This window comes from Rhinoderma darwinii, chromosome 4 (assembly GCF_050947455.1).
Source record: "Rhinoderma darwinii isolate aRhiDar2 chromosome 4, aRhiDar2.hap1, whole genome shotgun sequence".
NCBI lineage: Eukaryota > Metazoa > Chordata > Amphibia > Anura > Rhinodermatidae > Rhinoderma > Rhinoderma darwinii.
In genome coordinates this window covers 346,622,979-346,644,248 of record NC_134690.1, presented here as the reverse complement: position 1 = coordinate 346,644,248, position 21,270 = coordinate 346,622,979, and the positions used below count along the sequence as shown (strand labels likewise).

Below are 21,270 nucleotides of genomic sequence, written 5' to 3'. Positions count from 1 at the left end.
CTGACAGGAAGCAGAGGAGGAACGGCCGGAGGCTGTTCCTCCGAGGCTTCCGTGCATGGCAACCCGGAGGTCATTATCTGACCTCCGATTTCCGTGACAAGCATCGGTAGCCCCCACGATCACTTCGTGGGGGCTGCCGATGTGCTTCAAACCACTTAAATGCGGCGAGGGCAATCCGTCGCCGCACTTAAGGGGTTAACTGCCGAAAGCAGCGGCGATGGTCCGCTGTCCGGCGAGACTGATGTCTCAGCTGTCTAGGACAGCTGTCAGCGCGGGTCTGTCACTCTGTGTTTACACAGAGTGACAGTTTGAAATGCGGACGAAAATGCACGTCCTGGTGCGGGAACTAGCAGCCGACCAGGACGTGCATTTTCGTCCTTGGTCGTGAAAGGGTTAAGGCCGGTTTCACACGAGCGTGTGCGTTTTGCGCACGCAAAAAACGCTGCGTTTTGCGTGAACAAAAGGCACTTAACAGCTCCGTGTATCAGCCCCGTATGATGCGCGGCTGCGTGATTTTCGCGCAGCCGCCATCATTATGACACTCTGTTTGGATGTTTGTAAACAGAAAAGCACGTGGTGCTTTTCTATTTTCATTCATAGTTTTACAGCAGTTGCGCGAATCACGCTCGTCCCACGGAAGTGCTTCCGTGTGGTGCGTGTGATTTTCACGCACCCATTGACTTCAATGGGTACGTGATGCGCGAAATACGCACAAAGAACGGACATGTCGTGAGTTTTTCGCAGCAGACTCACTGCTGCGTAAAAATCACGCAACTGTCTGCACTGCCCCATAGACTAATATAGGTCCGTGCGACGCGCGTGAAAATCACGCGCGTTGCGCGGGCGTATATCTGAATAAGCCCTAACTGTAGTTTCTCCATCTCTGAGTCCAACAGCAGTTCTTGGATGTCAAATCTCCTTTTGCCCCCATGGCCCAAATTCCCCTAGAGAGTCTAACTCAGGAAGCCAGCGAGTATGCCATATAGAAGAATACTGGATGCACCCATCTATCCCCTGTAGATCCCTCGTTTTCCACCTGATTTGGAGCATAAGGGAAATTGTAAGGGTACATTCACACGGCCTATTTTCGGCCGTTTTTCGGGCCATAAACGCCCCAAAAAATCGGAAGCAGTAAAAAAACGGCCGCGAAAAAGAAGTGCAGGACACTTCTTGGGACGTTTTTGGAGTCCTTTTCCATAGACACTATTGAAAAAAGCTCCAAAAACGGCCGTAAAAAACGCAGCGAAAATCGCGAGTGGCACAAAAAACGTCTGAAAATCAGGAGCTGTTTTCTCTTGAAAACAGCTCCGTATTTTGAGACGGTTTTGCTCACTGCGTGTGAACATACCCTAAGAAGGCAGTTAAGGTATGTTCACACTCAGAGTCAAAAACGTCTCAAAATACGGAGCTGTTTTCAAGAGAAAACCACTCCTGAATTTCAGATGTTTTTTTGTGCCACTCGCGATTTCCGCTGCGTTTTTTGAGCTTTTTTCACTAGAGTCTATGGAAAACGGCTCCAAAAACGTCCCAAGAAGTGTCCTGCACTTTTTTTCGCACCCGTTTTTTTATGCGTAAAAAAACGCAGTGAAAAACGCTCCATCGGACCAGAACGCCGTTTTCCCACTGAAATCTGCTTCTGATTTTTTGGCCGTTTTTCGGCCGTTTACAGCCCGAAAAACGGCCGAAAATAGGTCGTGTGAGAATACCATTAGGGTATGTGCACACGATAACGACCATTACGGCTGAAATTACGGAGCTGTTTTCAGAAGGAAACAGCTCCGTAATTTCAGACCTAATTGCCCGTACTCACATTTTGCGAGGCGTCTTTAATTTGGAGCTGTTCTTCATTGGATTCAAGGAAAAACGGCTCAAATTACGTCCAAAGAAGTGTCCTGCACTTCTTTGACGAGGCAATCATTTTACGCGTCGTCTTTTGACAGCGACGTGTAAAATGACAGGTCGTCGGCACAGTACGTCGGCAAACCCATTCAAATGAATAGGCAGATGTTTGCCGACGTATTGGAGCCGTATTTTCAGGCGTAAATCGAGGCATAATACGCCTCGTTTATGCCTGAAAATAGGTCGTGTGAACCCAGCCTTAGGGTATGTTCACATGGCAGCGTCCGTTACGACTGAAATTACGGGGCTGTTTTCAGGAGAAAACATCTCCGTAATTTCAGGCGTAATGGCATGTTGAGGTGCTTTTTCGCTGCGTCAATTACGGACGTATATGGAGCTATTTTTCCATGGAGTCAATGGAAAACGGCTCCATTTAACATCTGACAGGCACTTCTTTGACGCGGGCGTCTATTTACAGCGTTTGACAGCGGGGCGTAAAAAAAATGACCGTCGGAACAGAACATCGTAAGACCCATTCAAATGAATGGGCAGATGTTTGCCGACACTATCGAGCCGCATTTTCGGACGTAAATCGAGGCGGAAAACGCCCGAATTACGTCCGTAAATAAGCCGTGTGAACATACCCTTAGGCTGGATTCACACGAACGCGTATTGTGTCCGTGCGGGCCGCGTGGTTTTCACGCGCTACGCACAGACCAATACAAGTCTATGGGGCAGTACAGACAGTCCGTGCTTTTTGCGCAGCGTTTGTCCGCTGCGCAAAAAGCGTGACACGGTCAATATCTCCGCGTATTTTGCGCATCACGCACCCATTGAAGTCAATGGGTGCGTGAAAACCACGCTGGTCGCACGGAAGCACTTCCGTGCGAACTGCCTGTTTCGCGCACCAGCTGTCAAAAGGATGAATGTAAACAGAAAAGCACCACGTGCTTTTCTGTTTACAAACATCCGAATGGCGTGTCATAATGATGGCGGCTGCGCAAAAACCACGCAGCCGCGCATCATATGATGCTGCCTCACGGAGCAGGTAAGTGGCTTTTGCGCAGGCAAAACGCCGCGTGTTTTGCGTGCGCAAAAACGCTACGCACGTCTGAATCAGCCCTTAGAGTTAGTCCTGAATTGTTTAGCTTCTAAAGCTTCAAACAGAGATGAGGTGCCTCTAATTCATCCAATCCCCATCCCTTAAAATGTTGCATCTGGGATGCTAAGTAATATAGGTTGGGATAAGGAATTGCTTTTCTAACTGCAGAATTTTTTGTTGAATTTGGGCATGGCCCCAAAAATACAGTTTATCTTAAATAAAAATCATTGTGTAAGCCAATCTGTTGAAGTGTGAGGTAAATATAGTAATTCCAGTAGCCATACCATTTTAATAAGGTTCACTCTACTGAAAATGGATAAAGGCAATTTACACCATACTTCCAAATTCTATTTAAATTTACATATAAGGGCCTGTTCACATCAGCGTTGGCTTTCCGTTCCGTCGGAGGTTTCCGTCGGGTGAACCCCGCAACGGAAAGTCAAACTGAAACCACAGCTTCCGTTTCCGTCACCATTGATATCATTAGTGACGGAAACATTGCTAATGGTTTCCGTTCATCACCATTCCGGTTTTCCGACGGAATCAATAGCGCAGTCGACTCCGCTATTGATTCCGTCGTTAAAACGGAAACCTGCCGGAATGGTGACGAATGGAAACCATTAGCAATGTTTCCGTCACTAATGATATCAATGGTGACGGAAACGGAAGCTGTGGTTTCAGTTTCACTTTCCGTCGGGGAAACCAAATGGTGATGTGAACAGGCCCTAAGTGGTGTGTAATTCAGTTGTTCAAAATGTGGTATTCAAGTGGAGATGTGGATGTCCAAGTACTTGAATGTGGGTGAGCATAGTAAAGGAGTATGAGACATATCAAGCGTTAGGTCTGGCCTGCCCACTGGCCTCAGCACAGACTTATCCCAGTTTATAGTGAGAACTGAATTTCTCCTGTATTCATAAGGAAGAGTCCCCTAAAAATAACAACGTCATCCACATATAATGCGATTTTGTCTTCCAGGATCTTAAGGATCTCTTTAAATCGATTTCCCTGGACCCACTTACCTCTTTATTGAATGTTTCGCCAAAGGACTTTGGAAAATTCAGTACAGGCTGCTCCTCCATATGCTTACGGCTGCCAAGTGCCTCACAGCTCTCTTCTGTAACATACGTGCCCCTCTCTCCATGATGGATCCACATAACCGTATTAAGGATGTACGTTCCATGGAGTACCTGACTACTTCAATCCGCAACATGCTGGAGAAGTTTTACTTCACATGGACTCTCTGGGACTCCCACGCTGTTACTGTACGCCAGTAAATGCTATTCCACCTTACTTTTCCCCCCTTCTTGGCTGTGCGACCATAGTTTTCTCTCTTTTTCATGATGTACTTGTTCTATCATATATACTTAAAATTGGAAGTGTATATGCTGAACCTTTAGTTGTTTGTATGCACACTTAATCCTCTCACTCTTTTATACTTAAAGAGGACCTCTCACCAGTTCAGTAAAGCCCAAAACCTCATGTCATAGGCGCGGTCACACTGATGATGTTGTTGTCATTTGTATCCCAATCCGCTTTTTACTATCCCGGTTATAAGCCATTTTCTTATTATGCTAATTAGGCTACACTAGCCAAAGGGGCCGTAGAGCTGAGGTTTGACTGGGGGCAGTGTCTGTATTGGCTGTATGACGCTGTCCTATCAGCGATAGAAGCGGAGATCACGCTGTGCAGTGAAGAGAAGAAGCTGTATGACGTTGATAGGACAGCATGATACAGCCAACACAGACACCGCCCCCACTAAAACCCCAGCGTTACTGCCCCTTTGGCTAGTATAGCTTAATTAGCATAATAAGAAAATGTCTCACAACTCAGAAAGTGAAAGACAGATTGGGATACAAATTACACAGACATCATCATCGTGACAGGGCCTATGACATGAGGTAGGTAGGGCTTTACTGAACTGGTGACAGGTCCTCTTTAACTGTGGACTTGTACATTTCCAGGTTGTTTAGGTTATTCCTGAATATTTTCTTAACCTTGTCTTGTTTGTTAATATGTCGAATAAAAAACAATGTCTGATTTTTTTTTTACAAAATTCTTTAATAAAAACCTCAGTTTAAAACAATTTTCTTCTGTGACACTGCAGGTGTTGAAAGAGAGACTCAACTCTATATTTCTTACCCTGATTCTGCAGTTTTTAGAAATATGTGGCCCTAGTGTGCTACTTGACTGAAACAGAAGCCTCAGAAATAAAGGTGCACCTTGTGGATTTTGGGGCTCCGTTTTCTTAGGATGTGTTTTAGGCAGCTTGAGGTGCCAAAACATAAAAAAACACCAAAAAGACCCATTCATATTGGGGTGTAGTAAGAATTTAGTCTAGAAATTAGAATTGGTCCATTAACATTTTTTTTTCCAGGAATATGCTGTTTTAGCTTAACATTTTTAATTTTCACAAGGGATAATAAGTGAAAAAGCACCTCACATTTTGTTACGCAATTTCTCCCGATTACGTTAATGCTCCATAAGTGTTCCATAACTGCTATTTGGGCACACGGCGGGAAACAGAATTTGGCTTTTGCAGCACAGATTTTGCTGGAATGGTTTTCAGGCACCATGTCGGATTTGCTAAGCCCCTGAGGTACCAGTACAGTGGAAGCCCCCCAGAAGTGACCCTATTTTGGAAACTACACTCCTTGAGGCATTTATCGTGCAGTGAGTATGTTGGCCCCCACAAGTGTTTTCCAGAAATTAATCTACATCAGATGGTGCAATTTGCAATTTTTCACAGATATGCTATTTCAGTGCCCAATGTGTTATTCACACCCATATATGGTTAACTGGGTTCTGGCGGGAATGGTAATGCCATTTATGTTGTCATAAACTGCTGTTTAGACACACTATAGGGATCAAAGCGCACCATTTGGCTTTGAGAGAGTTGATTTTGCAGGATTGTTTTTTGGGCACCATGTCAATTTTGAAGAGCCACTGAGGTACCAGTACAATGGAAACCCCAAGAAGTGAACCCCAAATTGGAATTGTAAATATGCAGGGGTATACAAAGTAGTACTTTTGTTTGCAGTTTTACTGGGATTACATATGTGGCATAGGTGGTATAATAATGGGGTAAATAAATACAATTAACATTCCTTAGATGTGTGGTATACTTCAAGCAATCCTTTATGCATAGGCAAGGTTTTCCGAGGCAGCTGTCAAACTCTTAAATGGTTTCCTTTTTTATTCTCCTCTATGAACGGTTTTTGGGATCTACTCTTTTTCACAGTTTGGGGTACTTCACTGGGAAAATTTTAGGGCCTTGATAACCACCTCTTGAAACTGAAGGAATGTTACCCTCTTGCCTGCACATAAGGATAGCACGTAAGCGTTATACAAAGCTATCTGTATGATGTGCATGGCCAGCTTTTTGTACCATACCCTAGTTTTCTGCATGACACTATATGTCTTTAGCACTTGATCAGAGAGATAAACCCCTCCCATGTACCTTTTATAGCCCAGGATACAATCTGGCTAGGGGCTCACTATGCTGGTACCTCGTACAGGGACATGGGTGCTTGGATTGCCATGTATTGTCGTCAATATAAGGGCATCTCTCTTGTCCTTAAACGTAACCAACATATTATCGCTGCATATCACCCCCCACTCTTCCCTTCTGCGTGTTTACCCAATCTGTTTTCTAGGAAGGCCTCTCTGGTTTTTGCACAGTATCCGACTCTTTAAATGGGTTGTGCCATCAGTAGAAATGGCAATATATGAACTAAATATACATTTTAAAGTAACCGTGTAAAGTATTGTTATTAAAAAAAAAAGTTTCCTCGCAGAAATATGGTAATTATATGCTTGTAATAGCACCCCCTGGTGTTCAAATGTATGGGTCTCTGCATGTCATTCTAAGGAATGTCAGATGTGCATGCACAGTACAATACAGTTAAAGAAACAGGCATATCTTTAAGGCTAGACATATGCCTTACTTTTACATCTCAGAGTACACAGACTATAAGCAGTAAGGGTTGAAGCCATTAGATAACCTCCTCACTAGTCCATGCTGCTCTCCTCCTTATCAGAGACAGAGATAAGAACTATCGTTCAGCACAGGCAGTGAAGTGCTTATCTAATGGCTTTTTTCCTCACTGCTTGCAGTCTGTATACCTCTCACTGCCAGTGCTGGACTTACTTTCTCTCTATTTGTTTCACTGATAATAGCAGAAACTGCACGACCTATACATTTAAACCCCAGGGGGTGCTATTACAAGCATATAATTGTCATATTTCTGCGAGAAAACATTTTTTTTTTAAATAACAATACTTTACAAAGTTACTCTAAAATGTAAATTGAGTTTATATATTGCCATTTCTATTGATGGCACAACCCATTTAAGTGCCTTGCTTGCAAAAGTACTCTTCTGGAAGCAAGGCCCTTAAAGGGGTTTTCCAGTGGGGGTCTGACTATCAGCACAGTGGCAAGAAACTTTAACTTGATTTTTTCAATGGCTTTTGTTGCATGATATCTTGCGCAGAAAGTTATCAGAGTCAAGACAAACTTGGCTACATCCATACAATGATATAAAAAAGGGTGTCGTCCATGAATCTCAGTAAAATTGTAAAAATGTCTGCTACTCCCACTACAACTTTAACGTTTCCCCATGGAAAGAAAGATGCAAGCAACCATTGCAAAGAATCCGACATGGTTAGCTGTTTTGCAATGTTTGCAAGTTGGCTTGTAACTTTTTTTCCCATAGAGAAACACAGCACAAGTCGCAGTAATTCTGTGATTTTACAGTGGGCTACACTATATGTTAAAGAAACTATTCAGTAGTCTTCTACTATCATCATTGCAGCGTACTCCTTGTAAGGAACTATATTCTTGTCTGGGTCCACAGAAGCTGAAATCATCTCCTCCATTTCCTCTTGTGTGAATGGTTCACCTATGAGGGGCAGTAGAATATAGTCATTTATTAGTTCTAATTTCAAATAAACACAGACCTCAAGAATAGACATGTGCATTACCTTCTTCAGTCATGAATTTGAGGAGTTCATCTTTAGTTAGGAATCCCTTTCCCTTTTCATCTAAAACCTAGAGAAAAGACCACATAAATATAAAATCTTCAATTCCCTCACATTGTATAAGTAAATATGATTTCTATAGGACATCCAACCTCCAACTGTTGTGAAACTACAACTCCCAGCATGCCCTGAAAGTCTGCAGATGTACAGACATACCTCAAATGCTCGCAGGAGAACATCTTCAGGTATTGGCCGGTACCTACAATTAAAGAAGAGACAGGTCAAACTGAATTTGATAGCAAAATTTATTGAACGATCTGTCTAAAGGTACACAGGGGCCGTGTAAACGAGCGCCGTTTAACGAGAAAGCTCGTTGATCGGCGCTCGTTTGCTGCTTTCACAAGGATCCAGTATGGGCATGAGCGCTCGTTGCTCTGATCGCTCGTCCCCATACATTATTATCAAATCGGCCGACAACGATAATAGTTTCAGTACTTAAAACGATACGATCAGCTGATTAACGAGCGTTTGCCTGATACTTGGCCGGTGTAAAAGGGCCTTAACTTAACATGTGTATGGAAAGGAACTTTTGTGAAATTTTCAGTCGAATAATGAATTCTTTAAATGTCATCTACAATACGCAGCTCTCACTGCACTGAGGGCAGCTTTATGTAGTGACAGACACACTGATTTCAGCGGTCTGTCACTTATCTCCCAATGTGAACTTACATTCAGATCCTGGGCAGCACCGCAAGAGAAAAGTCCAGCGTATTCATGAGCTGCTGCAAGCTCCACCCACTTTCCTCTAGCCCCACCCACACCCTGCTGATTGACAGATGTCTGCCTATTACTGTACATAGGCAGAAAAGTGTCAATCGGCGGTTGGGAGGTGGGAAAAGAATGAATACATGAATATACTTGGACTCATAGTCGGCCACGCAGTGTAAGTATAAAATGTAAATACTCATGAACGTCTAAACATTACTAAATAAGTGTTAGCACACTGAAATCAGCGTTCCTGTCACGTCTTTATACTGCTCTGTGTGTTGACAGGGCAGCCTAAAGAAGTGATAGATCCGCTTTAAAAGTTATATAATTTTTCATTATACTTTCTGTATTATTTCCTCACAGTTTTCAATCTCTGCTTGTTGTTATTCAGCAGGAACATTCATTGATTACTTCTGGTGGATAAACCTCTGTCCATGGTCATGTGATGAACACACAGGTGCACAGCTCGTTACAGTATGTGTATCAGAGCTGTTTCTTCCAACGATCCCAGCACCTGTGTGATCATCACATGACCATGGACAGAATTGTATTCACCGGAAGTAAACAATGAAGGTTCCTAGTGAGTAACAACAAGCAGATATTGAAAACCATGAGGAATTAATATAGTAAGTACATTGGTAAATTGTATAACTTTTAATTAAAGAAAAAATAACATCCATTTTCTGAAATCAGACAACTCCTTTAACTTTAAATATTTTCTGCACCTTTCCCCCTTGCTTTGTATGACTTAATTCTTAAGCTTCATTATTTATTTTAGAATCTAACCTATAAAATGTCTTTGAAGCATGTGGAGGCTGGAAATTTAAATAGCGGATAGACTTTATTATTACTTACCGTATTTTTCGGACTATAAGATGCCGTTTTTAGCAAGAACAAATCTTGCTAAAAAGTCCCTGCGTCTTAGAGTCGGCAGTCAAGGGTCCGGGCAGCACCAGGCCCCCTGACCGGCTCCTTACTTAACCCCTTCCCGACCCATGATGTTTTCCGAGAGAGGATTGTGTATGGAGCGGGCTCACACTGCAGGTGTCAGCAGCGGACATGCTGCTTTAACGGCCAGGAAGCGCCAGGAAATGTTCCTGGCCGTTTAACAAGTTAAATGCCGCGGTCAATAGTGACCACGGCATTTATAGTGGTTTTCCCATGAAGGACATTTATGACATATCCACAGGATATGTCATAAATGTCAGATAGATGCAGGTCCAACCTCTGGGACCAGTATCTATCTCTAGAACGGGGCCCCCTAAACCCCGTTCTATCTTACCCGGCTCCGCTGTCTTCCGGACACTTCACTTCCTAGTTACATGGTCGAGTTAAGCAAACAGCGTAACTCGCTGAGCTACGCAGTTTCCTATTCATACAACTATTCATACAACTGAATAGTAGTCACGGAAACAGCGTAGCATGCTTGCTACGCTGCTTCTGTAACTGCCATTCACTACTATGGGAGTTACGGAAACAGCGTAGCTCAGCTAGTTACGCTGTTTCCTTAACTCATCCACGTATTTCAGTGTATTGTACCAGCGATCTAATGATCGCTGGTTCAAGTCCCCTAGGGGAACTAATAAAATGTGTAAAAAAAAAAAAAATTATATACATTTTCAGTAGTGTAAAAAAGGTTTAATAATTTATAAAAAAAACCTTTTCCCATTTCTCCCCAAGCAATGTAAACATAAAAAAATTAAAACATTGGTATCGCTGCGTCCGTAAAAGTTTGAAACTATTACAATATAGCATTATTTGACTCACTGAACGGCGTAAAAAAATGTTTTTAAAACCCCAGAATTGTTGTCTTTTGGTCACCATAGCGCTAAAAAGAATGAAATAAAAAAAGTGATAAAAAAATCGTATGTGCCCAAAAAATGATGCTATTAAAAACTACAGCTCGTCCCGCAAAAAATAAGCCCTCACACCGCTCAAACGATGGAACAATATGTTATGGCTCTCAGAATGTGGTGAAACTGAACAAATTATTTTTTTCAACCAATAGTTTTTTCTTTGTAAAAGTAGTAAAATATGAAATGTTTTCATATTTTCTGTTGTCTAAAACCTGAGTGCGTCTTATAGTCCGAAAAATACGGTATTTCCTGTTTCTTATTTATAGCACTAGCATATTCTGCAGAACTGCACAGAGATTGTCACCATTCAAGCCACTTCCTGTCCCCAATAATCTTACTATCTAATTCCCTATCTCAGACACACATACTAGTCCTTCTCAATGAATTAGAATATCATCAAAAAGTTAATTTATTTTAGTAATTCAATACAAAGAGTGAAACTCATATTATATATATGATATACAGTGAAGGAAATAAGTATTTGATCCCTTGCTGATTTTGTAAGTTTGCCCACTGTCAAAGACAGTCTAGTCTTGAGCAGGGAGACCTTGCGGGCACTGCAGGATTTTAATCCATTACGGCGTAATGTGTTACCAATAGTTTTCTTGGTGACTGTGGTCACAGCTGCCTTGAGATCATTAACAAGTTCCCCCCGTGTAGTTTTCGGCTGAGCTCTCACCTTCCTCAGGATCAAGGATACCCCACGAGGTGAGATTTTGCATGGAGCCCCAGATCGATGTCGATTGACAGTCATTTTGTATGTCTTCCATTTTCTTACTATTGCACCAACAGTTGTCTCCTTCTCACCCAGCGTCTTACTTATGGTTTTGTAGCCCATTCCAGCCTTGTGCAGGTCTATGATCTTGTCCCTGACATCCTTAGAAAGCTCTTTGGTCTTGCCCATGTTGTAGAGGTTAGAGTCAGACTGATTAATTGAGTCTGTGGACAGGAGTCTTTTATACAGGTGACCATTTAAGACAGCTGTCTTTAATGCAGGCACCAAGTTGATTTGGAGCGTGTAACTGGTCTGGAGGAGGCTGAACTCTTAATGGTTGGTAGGGGATCAAATACTTATTTCTCTGTGCACAATGCAAATAAATAGATATCATTTTGACAATGTGATTTTCTGTGTTTTTTTTAAATATAATCTATCTCTCACTGGTAAAATTAACCTAGCCTAAAAATTCTAGACTGTTCATGACTTTGACAGTGGGCAAACTTACAAAATCAGCAAGGGATCAAATACTTATTTCCTTCACTGTAGATTCATTACACACAGAGTGATCTATTTCCAGCATTTTTCTATTTTAACGTTGATGATTATGGCAGTTAATGAAAACCCAAAATTTAGTCTCTCAGAAAATTTGAATATTGGGTAAAAGTTTAAGATCAGCTAATCAACACAAAACACCTGCAAATGTTTCCTAAGCCTTTAAATGGTCCAATAGTGTGGTTCAGTAGGCTACACAATAATGGGGAAGACTGCTGACTTGACAGTTGTCCAAGGAGGGTAAGCCATAAAAGGATATTGCTAAAGAAGCTGGCTGTTAACAGAGTGCTGTATCCAAGCATATTAATGGAAAGTTGGAAGGAACGAGAAAGTGTGGTAGAAAAAGGAGCACAAGCATCAGGGATAACCGCAGCCTTGGAACGATTGTCAAGAAAAGGCCATTCAAGAATCTGGGGGAGTTTCACAAGGAGTGGACTGCGGCTGGAGTCAGTGCTTCAAGAGCCACCACACACACAGACGTATCCAGGACATGGGCTACAACTGTCGCATTCCTTGTGTCAAGCCACTCATGACCCAGAGACAACGTCAGAAGTGTCTTACCTGGGCTAAGGAGAAAAAGGACTGGCCTGTTATTCAGTGGTCCAAAGTCCTGTTTTCAGATGAAAGTAAATTTTGCATTTTATTTGGAAATCAAGGTCCCAGAGTCTGGAGGAAGAGTGGAGAGGCATCAAGCCAAGTTGCTTGTGGTCCAGTGTGAAGTTTCCACAGTCAGGGATGGTTTGGGGAGCCATGTCATCTGCTGGTGTTGGTCCACTGTGTTATATGAAGTCCAGAGTCAGCGCAGCGTCTACCAGGAAATTTTCGAGCACTTCATGCTTCCCTCTGCTGACAAGCTTTATGGAGATACAGATTTCATTTTCCAGCAGGACTTGGCACCTGCCCACACTGCCAATAGTACCAATACCTGGTGTAATAACCACAGTATCACTGCGCTTGATTGGCCAGCAAACTCATCTGACCTGAACCCCATAGAGAATCTATGGGGTATTGTCAACAGGAAGATGAGAGACACCAGACCCAACAATGCAGACGAGCTGAAGGCTGCCATCAAAGCAACCTGGGCTTCCATAACACCTCAGCAGTGCCACAGGCTGATCGCCTCCATGCCACAAGGAGCCCCGAGCAAGGATTATTCAAATTTTCTGAGAGATTAAATTTTGGGTTTTCATTAACTGTTATCCATAATCTTTAACATTAAAAGAAAAAAATACTGTAATAGATCACTCTGTGTGTAATGAATCTATATAATATGAGTTTCACTTTTTGAATTAAATTACTGAAATAAATTAACTTTTTGATGATATGCTAATTCATTGAGAAGGACTAGTGTATACACCACGGCTAATTGCACAGGAAGCCAATTAACCTATTAAGCTGTGTTCACATCAGCGTTGGTTTTCCGTTCATGGATTCCGTTGCAGCTTTCTGTCGGAGGAACCCATGAACGGAAAGCTTCCATTTACATTACCATTGACTTCAATGGTAATGCTTCCATTTGCCTTAGTTTCTGTATGTTTCCATTCTGTAAAGTTTCCGTTTTTTCACGGAAACAATAGCGCAGTTGACTACGCTATTGTTTCCGCAAACAAAACAGAAACTTTACGGAACGGAAACAAACGTAAACAAAGGCAAACGGAAGCATTACCATTGAAATCAATGGTATTACAAATGGAAGTTTTAGTTTCCGTTTGGCTTTCTGTTCATGGGTTCCTCCTACGGAAAGCTGCAACGGAATTCATGAACGGAAAACCAACGCTGATGTGAACAGGCCCTTAGTATGTTTTTAGAGATTAGTCGAAAGCCCATGCAAACATGGGGAGAGCAAACATTCCAGATATTGCCCTGGTCAGATTTGCATCCAGAACACTTACACTATGGAATAATACAAAGTATAGTAGCCATTTTGACTTTAGAAATGTAATTGCTTAATGAAATGTGATTTTAGTCACTCTTTTTAAAATCCACATTTATCAATTTATTTGCACCTTGTTTTGGCGCATTTTACTCCAAAATAGTGTCTAATCTGTTGTGTGACATATTTATTAACCGTTTGCACCAGAATGTTTAACTATTTGTGCCATGCACATTTGTTTGTAAAACTGGAGTGAAAACTGGACGTGGCTTACTGCTTGGCAAGGATTTAGACACATATGACTTTCTCTACTCCACACAGACCCTGGCGTAGAACAAGTGGCGTGATTTTAACCAGTGTGAAAACTAAAGGGCTTTCCGGGAGTTTAAAAAAGTTTGCCTGACAAGGGGAAATGGTATATAAAAAAAAACAATACTGACCTGTTAAATCCCCCGCCACACTAGAATCGATGCTCTGGTGGTTCCCGCTGTTTTTTGTTTACTTGTCCTGCAGTGATGATGTCATGTACATCCAGGTGACCAAAGTAAACAAAGACCGGCGAGTAGCATCGGAGCTTTAACGCAAGAGGGATGGGGTTTAACAGGTGAGTATCGATTATTTTTTTATTCAATCAAATTTCCTACTTTCAGGATAACTCTTGGAAGACCCCTTTAATGGCAGTGATGTACTTACTGTATGTTGTGACCGATTTATCAAAGAAGGGAACATGAAGTCATAAATCTGTCACAACATACATCACTGCCATTAACTTTCACACTGGTAACATCACGACACTTCTGATAAACGTGGGCCATTGTGCCTATAACCTGACAGTGTGGTCACCAATATAGAAATGTATTAACGGCTGGAAAGAAGATAGCATCAGAACATGCAGAAGACGGGTAAATGTGCAGTAGTATGGGGTATTGTATTGTTTTTAGTATACAGAGCAGTGGTTTTGCAAGTCGAATTTGATTCTGTTCTGATTAATTCCTTAATATATCTTTATAGAAGTTGGAGTTCTGTTATTCTGATACACAACTCCAAATTCCCTGCATTATATGATACAATTCTGGGTGCCTGCAGGGGGAGCTTACTGCAAATGGTTTATTATTAAAGAGGCTTTCCCACTAGGATATGCCATCACACTCATCATGGGGGTCTGACTGCTAGGACCCCCACGATCCTAAGAATGAAGGGGCCGCAATGTTATTTAAGCGCTGCAGCTCCCTTATTGTATTTTTCCTGCACAACAGCACTCTCAGCCATCTACTGTGAAGGGTACTACAACACAGCCTTATTCACTTGAATTACCTCTACCCCTTCCTTTTCCAGATTGGCGGGGGTCCCAGAGGTCGGACATTTACAAATCAGAATGGACTTATCCTAGCCTGTATAAACAGCATGCTCCCCCTAGTGGTGGCTGCATGCAGTCAGAATTTTATCATTAACTCCGACATTGCAGTGCAAATACAGACCTCCAATCGCCATAAAGAAGCAGTAAAGAATGCTGTATCTAAAAATCGAAATTGTGTTAAAAGGGAGAGATTCATTATAAAGGAATTCAGTTTAAATGATGTTACACTTGTTTTATTTCCTAAATCTCCAGACAAGATTTTCCATACTTTCTCTCTAGTAACACTTTAGTCATCATCGGTAAAAACTTCTCGAAACGAATGTATCCTGTAGGCTCTTCTTCCTCTACCTTATTGAAAAAAAGGAGAATGACTAAATAAGATAAAAAATTATAATGTATATATTTTAGTACTTACCACATCAAAAGTACTTTAGAATAATAAGAGGGGACAATTCTACCAATACAATAGGTGCTTTAAACCTTGTCTGTTTTCTTTATGCTAGGGACAATGTATGTGATAAATATTCGATTGTTAAGAAGTGGTTAATTATAATTTGGGCGATTTGGGCGGCCCATGGGCTCCCAAATCATATATCATCTTAAAAGACAGTTCAGATATCACACACTGATAAATTGTAATAGCCGCTGCCCACGGTAGCCCTCTCCTCTGTCCCGCCTCGCTCTCAGATCTGCAGCTGCAGTTCCGGTATGGTCCTGGCGGTGGGGACTGGAGAGACAGTCCGGAGATGCTGTGCTGCAGTACCGGAGAGACCTCTGTGGGCCACAGCTATGTCCATAGGACAAATAAACGCCAATTACCAGATTGACAAGAGATTTTATTCCATTCTTCATAAAAACAATAAACATTGATTATACATAACAGATTGAAAACAGAGGGCTTAAACAGATACGTGAGAAAAGGAGTATTGAGTGAAACGAGGGTGGAGGCGTTATCATATCCTGGGCCCCTAATGTAGCCTCCAACACAGATGTGAACAAGGCCTAACTAGAGATAAGGTTACTTATCAGCCCCCGCATCTCACCAAAATCATAAATACAAAATCACAAAAACTGGGCAAAACGCTTATATTAAAAAAAACTTTTAATTTAATAAACTTATCAGGATAAAATTATGCATCTCCAGAACCATAGACATATTTAGTATGTAGACATACACACATAGAAAAATTGTTTATACAAAAAAGGAAATATCAGCCTTTTCAGGGAAAGCGCAATCCTGCAGGAACTTGGGTGTAAAGTGAAATTGGAATAATCTTACCAGATTCTGGAGTTTATCCAATATTTCCGACCAGCGGCTGTTCCACAAAAGGCAAAAAACAGGGAAAAGATGGGACATCCCTGTCTCTAGTATGCCCCCTCTAGGCTTAAATTCCCTAAACTCCCTATAACTACAGGACAACCCCATCGGGACCTGGCTCCTCAGTCTTAAAAAATCCCCTTGGACAAGCCCTAACTGATGTTAGGTCAAAAGAATCTCAAAGGAGGGTTTAGATGGGGTTTTCCCTATCGGGGCAGCTGCCCTGGCCATATACCGCAATTTCACCATACCATATCAATAGGCTCTTTGGGGGTATAATAGATTGATATGAAAATTAAAATATAGTAGGTTCAATATTTAATAGGTGCTTACAGATGGTACAACATATTAGGCCGGAATTAGGCCTTAGTGCTAAAAATAGATATGGCGGGGGTTCCCATGTTTTGTGAACAGCTAAAGTGTTTATGGTACACTTAATCTGCCATAATCGTTGGGGGGGGGGGGGTCCAACCACTGGGACCTCCACTAATATGCCAGATTGTTGACCGAGTAGACTTGCGTTGCAGGATTTAGAATCAGTTGAGTCTATTACTAATTTGCTTTCCATGCTATTTGAAAATCATATTTAACCTCTTAAAGAAGCACTTCGGCTTTTTTTCTGCACGCCTTCCCACCCGTGTGCAAATGTGGCGTAGTACAATGTATCGGGTTACCGGATATCGTATATCATGGTATACGCTCCGTTCTGGTTTGCCGTTTGGTCACGTGATCTACAGTAGGACTCCCTGTATTATCTAGAATCAAATGTAGAAATCGGAGGTTAGTCTCTCAATGCAAGTATATGAGACTCACATTGAGGCTCTCATACACTTGTATTGAGATGCTGGAGGATACAGGGAGTCAGACTGAAGATCGCGTGACCCAACGGCGGTCCGGAAAGGAGAAGCTACCAGTGAAATACAGCACCAGGTAAGCTGATACACATGACTACATTACATTACATTTGCAGACAGGGGGGGGGACGGGGGGACGCGAAAAAAAAGACATAGCCGTAGTGCTTTAAGGATGCAGCCAATGTGGTAATAATCCAAACTCCTCTCCATCTAAAATGGATAATCACACCAATAAGATAATTTAAAAAAAAACAACATTTGCTATATAGCTCTTCTTTATGTAGGTTTTTTTCTTTTAAACTTCTTTTTATTTATTTATAGGTTTTGGACATTAGAAGGCTTTTAAGAAGGAAATCGCTTCGCTCGCTTAGCTACAGTGTTTCCGTAAGTCCCATAGAACTGAATGGTAGTTATGGAAACAGCGTAGCTCGCATGCTACGCTATTTCCGTAACTGCTATGCACTACTTTTGGACTTATGGAAACACTGTAGCTCAGCGAGCGAAGCGATTTCCTTCTTCATGGTCAGAAATCACATGAGTCAGCCGGAGAGGTAGAATGGGGTTTAGGGGGTCCAGAGGTGGGACCCGCATCTATCTGACATTTATGACATGTCCTGTGGATATGTCATAAATGTCCCTGACGGGAAAAGCCCTTTAAGTAGTGAAAGTGAAAAAATTAATTTTTCCCAATAACGTGTAATTTTAGTGCAACACTTTTCATTTGAACAAGGGGTAAGTCATACCTCCCAACCATCCCAGATTCAGCAGGACAGTCCAGGTTTCTCGCCGCTGTTCCGCTGTCCCAGGAGGCATGTTCCAGTTTCAACTGTATTTGTGTCCTCTGCTATGGGGCTTTATACTGTATGGGGCAGCTATGGGGCATTATACTGTGTGGGGCGCTACAGGGCCATTATACTATGTGGGGGCACTATAGGGGCATTCTACTGTGTGGTAGGCACTATGGGGCATTATACTGTGTGGTAGGCACTATGGGGCATTATACTGTGTGGGAGGCACTATGGGGAATTATGCATGCCATGGGAGGCACTATGGGGCATTATACTGTGTGGGAGGCACTATGGGGCATTATACTGTGTGGGAGGCACTATGGGGCATTATACTGTGTGGGAGGCACTGGGGCACTATACTGTGTTTTGGTCACTATAGAGGCATTATACTGTGTGTGGGCCACTATAGGGGAATTATACGGTGTGGGGGGCACTACACTGGGGGGGCAGCTATGGGGGCATTATACTTTTGTGTGGGAGGCACAATGGGGCATTATACAGTGTGGGGGCAGCTATGGGGGAATTATACAGTTTATGGAGGTTACTATTGGGGCATTATACTTTGTGGAGGTCACTATGGGGGCACTATACTATGTGGAGGACCTATGGGGCACTATGGGAGAATGATACTGTGGGTTGAACTGGGAGTGTATGGGCGAAATTAGAGGCGTGTCTTAACAAGAAAGAAATTTTCAATACTTGAAAGTTGGGAGGTATAGGTAAGTTGAGAAAAAACACCTCAATATTGCTAATGCTTCTATGTACAGCAATGCCCCATACGTGCTTGTAATCAGCTGCCTAAACACACAGCAGAGCTCAGAAGGGAAGGAGCACCATTTGGCTGACTTGACACGGAGCGGATACACTGCGTAATGGCACGCAGCGTATCCCCCTTGCGCGATGGAGAAAATTCAGTGCGAAAAAGCGCACCAAACAGTGGTGCAGTTTTTCGCCAGGAATGTCCGATGCGAAAAACTGCAGAACTTAGCCGGCATGCTAGCAGGCCGGCCTCCTGTGATGACGTCTCATCCAAGGAGACCGCTGCAGCCGGTGATTGGCTGCAGCGGAGGTGACATGGGATGAAGCGTCATCCCAGGAGGCTCAAACACAGACTCCTAGGTAAGTTTAATTTTTCTTTTGTTTTCTGAGTGGCATTTTTTGAGGCAGGATCGCTGCAAACCCGCCGCAAAAATGGAACAACTGCTATTTGATGCAGGATTTACATCCCCATTGAATTCAGTGGGGAAATCCTGCAACATATAAGCAGCGTTTACGTAAAGACAATTGACATGCTGCGGAATAAAATACTGCACCACAGGTCACTCCATTTTGGCAACTACATACTTGAAGGCATACTCGGCTGAATAAAACCTGAGGGCCAGTGTATGTAATGCTTTCACACATGTATGTATAGTAAAGATTAATAAATGTTCAACAGCAAATTCAGAAAAACTCTGTAGTTCATAACTTTATTACAGCAAGTTTAGTAAAAGAAAATGTAGTAATAAGAAATTTACTTCAGTAAATTAGGTAAAAAAAACAAAAATGTAGTATAATCATTTTACTACAGTAAATATAGCAAAAACCTGTAGCATAAAAAAAATTACAACAGTAGTTAAAACTTGTATTAAATTGACTGAACGAGCTTTAATAAAATAAATTACGCCAATAAACTTGCTAAAATGTTATTATAGAATTGACTGGCCCATCACAGCAATCACCTTTAGTCCTCCTTCACACATAGATTTGTTTCTGGTGAAACCTTGAACTGAATGAGTGTTTTGTAAAATGTAACAGCGTCTTTATGGCGTTTTTTAATTTCGTGTAATTCGTGTAATTTTCCCCGGTGTTTTAGAAGAAATGCCATACCCAGAGCATGTTGAATTCGGCAAAAATCGCCACTAACCACAAAATTGCCTCAAAAACACCACAAACCAAAACGCAGTTGTAGGTGGAGCATTTTATATTTTGCTACTGACTTTATTGTAACTGCATGGCGTAAAAAAACGCTGTTATAAATGCCACAAAAAACGCAGCAAAATGCTGTGTGTGAATCCAGCCTTAGGGGTTCCACGATTGGCCCCTCTGCGTTAAATAGTGCTTATTAGTTAGACATAGCGACCCCTTAACGCTCAGCCGTACATGTATGACGTGATGCAAATGTACAGCAAATAGCGCCAACGGGTTAAAGTATACAATGTATTTCGTTCTAGTCTTTGCATGAGCTTATACAACCAGCAGGTGGTGCTAAATGACTGCAATATTTTTTTTTCAATCCCAGGCAATTATATATCCACATAGAGAAATAATATATTCCAATGGAAGTAGCCTTGCATAAATATTGGTGATGCGGATTTCATAAGGAAATTTTACTGATTATGTTTTTCCGCTAGCAATCTACATTGGTTAACCATAGTTGACATCAGATAAGGGTGTGTTCAGTCAACTGTGCTATTGATTCCGTCAAAACGACGCAACCCTGTCACAACGGTGACAGACGGAAACCATAGCTAGGTTTTCCTCACCATTTAGTTCAATGGTGACGGAAACTGAAGTTTCCGTTTGACTTTCTGCTGAGGGGTTAACCCGACAGAAACCTCCGAAGGAACCTCTCAGCGGAAACGAACGGTGATGTGAAGAGGCCCTTAGGATTGACAAGTTCCAACAAATGTACCATAAACCTAATGATCATCAATAGCGATAAATCTATGACAACCTTAGGGTGTATTTGCGTAAGATGGTAATAGCACAATAGAGAGCAGGACCAATACCACACTGCAAAAAATGTGCCAAACCCGAATGTGGTATTTGTTGCAGTTTTTTCTAATAGAATCAGTTCAAGATAAAGTTCTAGAAATAAAATAAACGCAATCCTGGAACTGCATGTAAAGACTGCATATTTGTTAGGTGTCGTTCACACAGTTCAGATTTGATGCAGATTTTGAACGTATTTTTCAGGCCAAAACCAGGCTTGGAACCTAAACAGAAAGAATAAAGCGTCTTCTCTTCTGGATTCAATTTTGGCTTAAAAAAAATACATGCGAAATCTGCATCAAATCTGCACCTTGTGAATAAAGCCTTGGAAAGAGAAATACCCTACCTCGGCAAGCATGTCATGGAGTTCCCCTTCAGTCGGACAACATCCTAAGGACCTGATGATTGTCCCAATCTCCCTGTAAAGTAGAATAGTTGAAAAGTCGTGATAAATCCTTTTCACAGAATCACATTAATGATTAATGAACATACAACATTTATATTTATATATTTT

At 41.9% G+C, this 21,270-nt stretch overlaps 1 protein-coding gene across 2 annotated transcripts in view; it reads right to left on the bottom strand.

Annotated features, from left to right (window-relative positions):
• Positions 1–7,497: 7,497 nt before the first annotated feature.
• The window catches only part of DRC8 (dynein regulatory complex subunit 8), a 35,428-nt gene continuing 21,655 nt past the window's right edge, over positions 7,498–21,270 (bottom strand). For both annotated transcript variants that reach the window (XM_075864472.1, XM_075864471.1), the window contains 5 exons: positions 21,103–21,175; positions 15,311–15,390; positions 8,135–8,177; positions 7,922–7,988; positions 7,498–7,839 (listed from right to left, as the gene is read on the bottom strand). In XM_075864472.1, coding sequence (XP_075720587.1) covers positions 7,724–7,839; positions 7,922–7,988; positions 8,135–8,177; positions 15,311–15,390; positions 21,103–21,175 — 379 coding nt within the window. In that variant the 3' untranslated portion in view covers positions 7,498–7,723. The remainder of the gene's footprint in view (positions 7,840–7,921; positions 7,989–8,134; positions 8,178–15,310; positions 15,391–21,102; positions 21,176–21,270) is intronic.